This window comes from Limulus polyphemus, unplaced genomic scaffold (assembly GCF_000517525.1).
Source record: "Limulus polyphemus unplaced genomic scaffold, Limulus_polyphemus-2.1.2 Scaffold4227, whole genome shotgun sequence".
In the NCBI taxonomy this organism is placed as follows: Eukaryota; Metazoa; Arthropoda; class Merostomata; order Xiphosura; family Limulidae; genus Limulus; species Limulus polyphemus.
Genome location: NW_013669837.1, coordinates 62,616 through 72,936, shown reverse-complemented (window position 1 = coordinate 72,936; position 10,321 = coordinate 62,616). Strand labels below are relative to the sequence as shown.

The 10,321-nt window shown below is 33.1% G+C and overlaps 1 protein-coding gene and 1 long non-coding RNA gene across 4 annotated transcripts in view; both read left to right on the top strand.

Annotated features, from left to right (window-relative positions):
- The window catches only part of LOC106470805 (signal recognition particle receptor subunit alpha-like), a 27,930-nt gene extending 17,996 nt beyond the window's left edge, over nucleotides 1-9,934 (top strand). For all 3 annotated transcript variants that reach the window (XM_013931372.2, XM_022399447.1, XM_022399448.1), the window contains 4 exons: nucleotides 3,141-3,354; nucleotides 5,036-5,121; nucleotides 7,416-7,592; nucleotides 8,333-9,934. In XM_013931372.2, coding sequence (XP_013786826.1) covers nucleotides 3,141-3,354; nucleotides 5,036-5,121; nucleotides 7,416-7,592; nucleotides 8,333-8,458 — 603 coding nt within the window. In that variant the 3' untranslated portion in view covers nucleotides 8,459-9,934. The remainder of the gene's footprint in view (nucleotides 1-3,140; nucleotides 3,355-5,035; nucleotides 5,122-7,415; nucleotides 7,593-8,332) is intronic.
- On the top strand, nucleotides 2,148-3,091 carry LOC111088682. The gene is made up of 3 exons (XR_002613131.1): nucleotides 2,148-2,326; nucleotides 2,401-2,428; nucleotides 2,651-3,091. It is a non-coding gene; the product is annotated as an uncharacterized LOC111088682 (long non-coding RNA).
- Nucleotides 9,935-10,321: the final 387 nt, after the last annotated feature.

Sequence of the window (10,321 nt, the reverse complement as noted above, 5' to 3'; positions counted from 1 at the left end):
TATGAAAGGCATGCAAAATTTAGCGTTTCAGAGGAAAAGTTTATATGTAGCATTAAACTGTATCAGTAAACTAGGGAAGGCATGATTTCAGCAGTAAAAAACAGGTTACGAACAACTGGCAATCATTGCATACCAGAAGCAGTAAAGAAAGTAAGAGCTTGTAACCAGAAATAACTCAAGAAGATGGCAGTTAATTACACCTAGAGTAAGAACCTCCCTTGGAATAGTAAACAAGATAACTTACACATACTTAGGTCTACAAAAACAACATCAGCCATGTTTACAGACGTAGCAGAATGGTATGTGATATATCACAAATGGCAGCATGCCATCACACTGGATGAAGCTTATGTCAACGTAAGTGTATACTCTATTTTTTATTCTCTTGTTTAAAAAATGAAAAAAAGAGTATGTTGGAATAGTGTTTCTAAGGAATTTGTGGTTGTTGCAGATTACAGAAGATGCATAATGCAGCCATGATGATAGCAATAGGACCAGCCAAACTAACACCCTTTGACTTCCTGCACGTTTCTCTTAGTTTTACCAGCATTATTACAAGACAAAGGAAGCCAACTGTTACTCAGAGCAATCAGAACCATATCTCACTCACTATATCAACACTTATGGGAGAGGGCAGGTTAAGCAGTAATACAAAGACTAATTGGTTAAGTCGTGGGTCAATGATATATGGAAGATATGAAGAGTATTGAATAGATCCAGGCAGAAGACATTAAGTTCAACACAGTGAAAATTTGCAACTGTATATGGAGGGAAAAGTTAGGCCTGGTCAACAAAGCTGAAGCCATGGAATGGACATACAAGTGTATAGGCAGAAGAAGAGGTAATACATCTAGTACTTGAATGGTCAATGACTAAAACTGAATTGACCAGTTCATTCAGAATAGAATGCAAAATATATATGGAATCTCTTAAGATCATAACAGAATAATATTCCTGACAGACTCCCTAGACTTCATCACAACATTGGGACTCACTTGATAATGGCCTAATGCAGGCTATAGCAGTATATCATTCAATGACAAGGTGGATGAACCATTTAACTGGTAAGGTGCATTCTTTGAGCAGAGGTCACACTGGTCAACTGGAAGGCTGGAGGAAAGAAGGTGGAAGGTGCGAGGATGATAATATGTGGAAAAAACATATGGTACTTAAATATAATTGAATTGTACATTATAACTAGAAGAACCTTGAGAAGAGACTGTGCCAAGGCTGGTGTCAAACTCTTGAAGCATAAATTAATAGTAGGAAAAATTTTAAGATCAGTTAATTTACTTTGGGTATCTGGTATCAAAAAATAAAATTAATTAAGACAAGAAAAAGTTATACTCAATAATTAATAATAAGGTTTAAAGTAAAACTGTTTGCTGCTGACCAATTGCCTCCCTGTGAGCAGTGGTTTGGAATTAGGGATGGTACCATGCTACCTGGACTGTGCACTGACAAACGTGCTTCGACTGGAATACACAGCTGGAGTGAGGAGAACCTGCACTTTGGCCAGTGCTATACTCCTTTAGCATGTAAATAAATAAATAAATAGTTAAACATCTGAAGAATTAAGGAAATGTTAAAGTGAATTCCTATCATACTGACACTATATTAAAGAAACACCACTTTGTACAAATTAGCTTCATGAAGAAGAAGCAATCAGCGGCATGTCCAAGTCAACATGCCAGTTCGACTGCTAGATGCAAGAGTAAATGGAAGCTTATGCTATATTATATACACATATCTCCCATGGATTTCTGTACTATAGGGTTACTAAAACAGTCTGTCAAAGTTTTCTTTCATGCACGGTTAATAAACTTGGAAAACATGTTGTACAAAAGCCCTCTGCAGTTGAAATTTTGCATCAGAAAAATATTACATTACCAGGGCCATCACATAAAACATCATTTGTGGTAGAGAAATGGACTGTAAGGTTTAGGTACACATCTTTGTATTATTACATCTGCTCATAAATACTCCTCCTTACCATTGTTATAGTTGTTGGTTTTTGTAATGTTTATCTTTAATTGTTTGTGTTTAGATAATTTTGATTATTGAAAAAAATTCATTTTTAACTCACATAAAATGTAGCCTTCTTTTAGTAGACTGGCTGCTTGTAACTTGGGAAATTAATATTGATACATCAGCTGTTTGTAGCTTGTAGAGGTAACATTGGTACACTGACTAGTAACTTGCAGAGCTGAATTTGGTACACTAGCTGCTTGTAACTTGCAAAGCTAACTTTGGTACACTAGCTGCTTGTAACTTGTAGAGGTAACATAGGTACACTGACTACTAGTAACTTGCAGGGTTAACTTTGGTACAATAGCTGCTTGTAACTTGTAGAGCTAACTTTGGTACACTAGCTGCTTGTAACTTGTAGAGGTAACATAGGTACACTAGTTGCTTGTAACTTATAGAGGTAACATTGGAACACTAGCTGCTTGTAACTTGTAGAGGTAATATTGGTACACTAGCTGCTTGTAACTTGTAGAGTTAACTTTGGTACACTAGTTGCTTGTAACTTGTAGAGTTAATTTTGGTACACTGACTACTAGTAACTTGTAGAGGTAACATTGGTACACTAGTTGCTTGCAACTTACAGAAATAACATTGGTACACTGAATACTAGTAACTTGTAGAGGTAACATTGGTACATTGACTACTAGTAACTTGCATGGTTAACTTTGGTACACTAGCTGCTTGTAACTTGTAGAGGTAACATTGGTACACTAGCTGCTTGTAACTTGTAGAGGTAACATTGGTACATTGACTACTAGTAACTTGCAGGGTTAACTTTGGTACACTAGCTGCTTGTAACTTGTAGAGGTAACATTGATACACTAGCTGCTTGTAACTTGTAGAGGTAACATTGGTACACTGACTACTAATAACTTGCAGAGTTAACTTTGGTACACTAGCTGCTTGTAACTTGTAGAGGTAACATTGGTACACTGACTACTAGTAACTTATTTGTAGCTGGTTTAGTTAACAGAATATACAATGTTATCATTAGTTTTCATTGCAAATATGCTATTAACTGTTTTAAGTATTATCTCTGTCACAAAACAATGTACTTTTGAGAGTGTATAGAGCAGAAGACAGAATAGCTATTGAAATTGCTATTTTTGCAGATTTGCTTTTGGCTGGTAGAAAACAACTTTAAAGTTCTGATTGCTGCCTGTGATACTTTTCGAGCGGGAGCCGTGGAACAACTTCGTACCCACTCTCGCTGTTTGAATGCCTTACATCCTCCTGAGAAACATGGGGGTTATCCTGTAGTCCAGTTATACCAGAAGGGGTATGGGAAAGATGCTGCTGGGATTGCCATGGAAGCAATTAATCAAGGTAGATAAAAGTTTTATAGTTTAACACAAGTATCATTAAGAGCAGTGTAAAAAATTGATAGTTATATATTATAGATAGATAACATAATTCAAAAAAGCGAAGGTGGAAGCTCTTACAACCAACTTTTGTCTTAAGTTTAAGCATGTTTATTCGATTGTTCTTGAAGCTGTCGTTTGTCTTATGCTCTACATTCTTAAGTAGTAGCACTTACTTTTATTCATTGTTTGTTTCAGTTTCTTTACTTACATCCAGACAAATAGTGGCCTTTTTTTGTTGACATTATTAAAGTAAAATAATTATTTATTTGCTAATTACGAGTTTAGGGGCAGTGTTAAAATATGATGTTTGTTTTAGTGACTGTGTATAAATTTAGAGAAAGTTGGCAACCTACTTGGATAAGTTGATTCATGTTACCCTTCTTACTAGTGGCCAACTCTTTAGGACTTCCTACTTTCTTTGGTGGCCAACTCTTCAGAACTTCCTACTTTCTTTGGTGGACAACTCTGTAGGACTTCCTACTTTCTTTGATACTCAAGTCTTTAGGACTACCTACTTTCTTTGATACTCAAGTCTTTAGGACTACCTACTTTCTTTGATACTCAAGTCTTTAGGACTACCTACTTTCTTTGATACTTAAGTCTTTAACACTTCCTACTTTCTTTGGTGGCCAACTCTGTAGGACTTCCTACTTTCTTTGGTGGCCAACTCTGTAGGACTTCCTACTTTCTTTGGTGGCCAACTCTGTAGGACTTCCTACTTTCTTTGGTACTTGAGTCTTTAGGACTACCTACTTTCTTTGATACTCAAGTCTTTAGGACTACCTACTTTCTTTGATACTTAAGTCTTTAACACTTCCTACTTTCTTTGGTGGCCAACTCTTTAGAACTTCCTACTTTCTTTGATACTCAAGTCTTTAAAACTTCATGCTTTCTTTGGTGGCCAACTCTGTAGGACTTCCTACTTTCTTTGGTGGCCAACTCTGTAGGACTTCCTACTTTATTTGATACTCGAGTTTTTAGGACTACCTACTTTATTTGATACTCGAGTTTTTAGGACTACCTACTTTATTTGATACTCGAGTTTTTAGGACTACCTACTTGCTTTTATACTCAAACCTTTTTGGACTACCTACTTGCTTTTATACTCAAACCTTTTTGGACTACCTACTTGCTTTTATACTCAAACCTTTTTGGACTACCTACTTGCTTTTATACTCAAACCTTTTTGGACTACCTACTTGCTTTTATACTCAAACCTTTTTGGACTACCTACTTGCTTTTATACTCAAACCTTTTTGGACTACCTACTTGCTTTTATACTCAAACCTTTTTGGACTACCTACTTGCTTTTATACTCAAACCTTTTTTACTACCTACTTGCTTTAGTACCCAAGTCTTTAGGGCTTCCTACTTGCTTTACAGGCGCTACTGGCAATGAAAGGATTAACTTGAATGTATCTCACTTTGTGTTTTAACATATACTTCACTCGAGTGTAGTTTATAGGTTGATGTGAGACTTTTGTTACATAATGTTATATCTGTTTATATGGAGATTATAGAAAAATTTGAATTTCTCTGTTTAGTAGGAGACACGTACTACGTCTTATGTTAGTCACAACATTTAAACATTTTGTTACCTTGACTATACAGTAGCCAAATGAAGTTTATGTTTTTAATTTTAGCTCGTGACTGTAAAATGGATGTCGTTCTTGTGGATACTGCTGGTAGAATGCAAGATAATGAACCTTTGATGAGAGCTTTGGCCAAGGTGTGTGTGTGTATATTTATTTTTAACTTATGTTCTGTTCATTGAAAGAAATGAGTACTGGATTTAAGTTTCATATTAACACTTTCAGTTATACATTAGTATTGTTAAAAGTGTACGTTAAAAAAATTGCTGTTTTATAAATATTTATACCTTATCTATTTACTTTTTCATATATTTTCAAATATTTTTTTGTTGGTGATATATTGGTTTAATAGTGATCAGAAGTTTTATGTGCTCACTTTTTTATGCAATGCTAGCGTACCAGACTCTAAAGTAGAGATTCTGTGGTTGAGGTAAAATTACAGAAAAAATAAAATACCTTGAACTATAGGGCTGTGTGTGCATTATAAGAGTTACTGTCAAATGCTACTGTTTGATCAGATAAGAGTAGGCAGTGGTTAATGTTGAGGTCAAATTACAGACAAAATAAAATGCCCTGCACTTTTGGGGCTGTGTGTGTGTATCATAAGAGTTGCTGTCAAATGCTACTGTTTGATTAGATAAGAGTAGGCAGTGGTTAATGTTGAGGTCAAATTACAGACAAAATAAAATGCCCTGCATTTTGGGGCTGTGTGTGCATTATAAGAGTTGCTGTCAAATGCTACTGTTTGATCAGACAAGAGTAGGCAGTGGTTGATGTTGACTTTCCTCTAGTCCGTCAGTTCAAAATTATGGATGGCTAACACAGATCGTTTTTATGTAGTTTTGCAAAAACATCCAACAAATGTATTTCTATACAGCTAATAAAATTCATCTTTAAGTTTTTTATATCTAAAGTAGCCTTTAAAGTATGGTGTTTCTGAAGATAAAAAAAATAGTCTTATAACAGAAATTTGTTAAAGTGCAAAAAAATTACCTAGGTAAAAAAAAAAAAAGTTAGTGGAAGATCAACATTCCCATGTTAATTAGTTTGCCCCAAGTTCTATGCAATTTTTTATTTCCATATTGAAGTTTTAAGCGGTTGAGATTTTATCTTCTACATTTGTTTATGGCCAGGTGGTTAGGGCGCTCGGCTCGCAATCTGAGGGTCGCGGGTTTGAATCCCCGTCACACCAAACATACTCACTCTTTTAGCCATGGGGGGATTATAATGTGACAATCAATCCCACTATTCGTTGGTAAAAGAGTAGCCCAAGAGTTGGCGGTGGGTGGTGATGATTAGCTGCCTTCCCCCTAGTCTTACACTGCTAAATTAGGGATGGCTAGCGCAGATAGCCCTCGTGTAGCTTTGCGCGAAATTCAAAACAAACAATCATAACAGATAATATTTGAAGAAGGTTGCCATCTGATGGATTTTTTTTTTCATTCAACACCCTTAACTTTTTACTTGTATAGAAGCCAACATACTTCTCCATGCGATATTTCTATCTTAAATGTTGAGGCTGATTTTGTTTCCATTTTGGTTTAAAGTGTGGAACTTCTGTGATGGAATAGGATGATGAAGGTTTTTATATTATGGAAAGTTAAAACTCAAATATGGTTAGAACTTCTAAAAAATGATTATGTTTAGCTGCTAAGTGTGGCAAGACATCACGATAAGACAGTAAATACTTCAAATGTTTTGTTCTTAACTGGTCAATTGTCTTTCACATTATTACTGTGAAAAGGATCACTTTGATAACAATTAAAAGAAGAGTCTTATGAAAAGCTGGTTCTCTTTAATACACTTAAGATTTCATCTTTAATTATTGAATTTTAGTCACATTTTGATTATCGTGACAAACTGGTTTAAAACGTGCCTTACCCTCATTTGATTCTAATTTTTGTTTTATATAGTTGTTGTTGTTACATTTATTACATAAATTGTTCTTTATTTTAAAAACGAAATATTTCAAGCTCATGAGATTATCTGTTAAAAGAAAAAAGTGTTTCTATCAAAAGTTTGGTATTGATGAATAAAGTAGGTATAAAAGATTTGAACTTTGTTTATTTACAGTTAACATTTTGGATCCATTTCAATACTTCAAAGTTTACAGAAATAATACATCTGTCCTGAGTAAATAAAATAAATCAGTGTTTATATACACAAATAGGCAATCAATGTACTTCAAAGGTCTTCGTTGTGAGCACAGGAATATTAAATGTACGTGTACATGTGTTTGATTTAAAATATATTTATATATACTCCATAAGATTATATTGTGTGTTATATTTTTTGAAAAATAGATTAAGCTTTATATATATATATATATATATATATATATATATTAACTTCTGTAATGGGAAGGACAGAAGTCTCCAGTGTGGGCATAAAAAGTTGTGTAGAAATAGAATTGGCTATTTTGTTCTTTCAGCTGATCAAAGTGAACTCACCAGACTTGGTCCTGTTTGTTGGAGAAGCACTTGTAGGGAACGAGGCTGTAGATCAGTTGGTGAAGTTTAATCAAGCCCTGGCTGATCATTCGAGTCAGGAAAAACCACATTTGATTGATGGCATTGTTCTGACTAAGTTTGACACAATTGATGATAAGGTACACAGTGGTTTGTTTGTATCATCAGTATCACTAAATATTTGATTGCATGAAGTAAATGAAATGAATCTTACGGTACCAGATAGATGCAACATCTCGTTTTCACCATTAAAACAACTATGCCATCTAAAGTAGACCCTGAAATGGTTATTGGTGTAAAAAATATTAAAATTTGATTTTTACATGTAATACAAGTTTATTTTTACACGTACATATGTTATTAAAAGCTGCTTGAATGACAAGTCATAGCTTTTTTCTCAGTGAGTGAGTTATTTTATCCATTTCTCTCTTGGAGTGTGTGTGTGTGTGTGTGTGTGTGTGATTTGTTCACTGTAATATAGGTGTTTCATATAACTGGGATTAGACATTTATGGTTTTCTTTACTTTTTTTAATGATTTCTGAAAGTTATTTTTGTATAAAAAATCTAAGAGTCACTCAAAATGTCTTGGTCTAAATTCTGCTTTTGAGGAAGCTCAAATTTATCACAGATCATACAGAGTAGATTAAATATAGACAGTATATGGACTTATGTAGATGAATGAAACTTTTTCGTGTTTGTCGGTATTTATGAGTAAAAAATATTTTTTTATGCTTTTATGACTAAGCAAGATCAACAAATGTTCTCTAGCCAAAGAGAAAAAGATAAAATAAGTTGATTCATTTTGTTTCTAGTACATTTTTAGACTGTTAGTAATAAGAAATTTAAGCACCCCCATTTATATTTTTTTTTACCTAACAGGTAGGAGCAGCTATATCCATGACATACATCACTGGTCAGCCAATAGTGTTTGTTGGAACAGGACAAACTTACACTGATTTGAAAAACCTCAATGCTAAAGCTGTTGTCCATGCTCTCATGAAGTAAACCTCTGTATTAAGAATAGAGGCTCTTCCACTAGTATAGTATTTTTCAGTGTAAAAGTACATTTGTTATGGCCAGTTGTTGCTAAACACATTAACTATTTGTAGCTTAACGTAAATCAGTGTTTTCTTCTGTAATGTTAATAGCATATTTCAAGTTTAGATGTTCAAATGAATGATTATAATGTTGATGCTTATAATTGAAAATAAATTATGAAAATGTTGCCCTCTAGAGCCATTTAGAAAGTAGTATACCAAGTTGAATAATTTCTTTAAACTGTTTTCTTCTTAGTTTTGACCTATTATACTTGATAAGTGGAAGGAATATATTTCTAGTATTGCAATGACCGAGTACATGGAAGAGATAAGTGATAAATTAATGCTCTTCATATTATTGTGATGTCTATATTAAACATTATTCATGTGTAAAATATTTTATTTTGATCTAAGAATAAGAGTTCCTTAATTAGAGTTGTTCATTTGAGAAAAATTATAATTTTTTATCACATTTTACCATAACGAGAGCACAATGTCCAGAGAAAACTCTGATTTGAAAATGTAACTCATAATTTGAGTAGTCTGTGCTCTTCTTATTTATTGCTTAAACTTTAAATATTTAATGTTTACTCAAAATGCAACAAAATATTTTTTTATATAAATAACAGTAATGTATAAATCAGTACAATTTTTGGTTTCAAAATTTGAGAAGAACATTTTTTGTAACAAGTGGTTGATTTGAGAGCAGCTTATGTAAGACATAGAATTTCTTGGTATATATTGATATAAATGACAATTCAAATAATGAACCTATTGTAAAATGAATATGCCCAACCTTTTTACAAAGCAAGTTTTAATTTCGTAGAATTGATCAGAAACTAGTTTTGAGTGGAATACAAATGTGGATTAGGAGTTTGTTATTATGTATTAAAATGTTAAATTTCCTTACCTTGTATAATTGAAAGAACAATTTTAGCATATGCATAAAAGTATTTTATTTCTTCATTGTTTTTAACACTGATACTTTTATGTGAAAACCCAAATGGAATACAAACATGATAGTTGTATTTAAGTCAAACTTTGATCTATCTGTAGATAAATAATGACTCAGCATTTTGAGTTTATACAATCACGTATATGTAACAAACTATTGTATGTTAATGATAGTCTGGTATAAATTATTATATTCATCCTCAGAGAGGCTAGCTTGCAGAATATGTTAAAAAAACAAAAATTTTTAGTTTTTGATTCTTTTCTTCTTTTCAGTGCATTATTAGCAACATTACTTTTTGTGAAATATCTATTTGTTTCATTAAAATGGCAGTTGAAACATTTGAAGGCTTTTTTCCATCCCTTATACCATCTTTCATATCAGATTTCAGAGATGGAGCTACATAAAAGTATGATATTACCATATATTCAGTGTATAGAAAAGTTATGTTTGAGTAAAGAATGTATCTATTAAAACAGTTGGTATATGGAATTTCCTTGTGTAAGACTTTTTGAGAGGTTGCTAAACTCACTGCTTCGTAAGTTTATTTAATGAATTTATTTTCCTTACCAAAACATGAATTTTAGTGAAGAAAATATAATATAGAGGCTTAATATGTTCGTTAAATCGATATTTCCGATGCAGTAGGCTAGTTGTGTCAAGTTCATGGCTCATCAGCACTGTTTGGAAGAGTGTACTAAAAATATAAATAAATAAAGTCTAGTATAGTAGTGGAATTTATACTATTTGTTTGGTTCTGCTGGAAGTTCAGTTATCTCTCAATAGATGGAGACTGTATTGAACTATTATTAAAAACCTTTACTTAAAATACAATAGAAGTAATAATGGCTGGAGACGGCTTGAATGGGTAATGAAGAA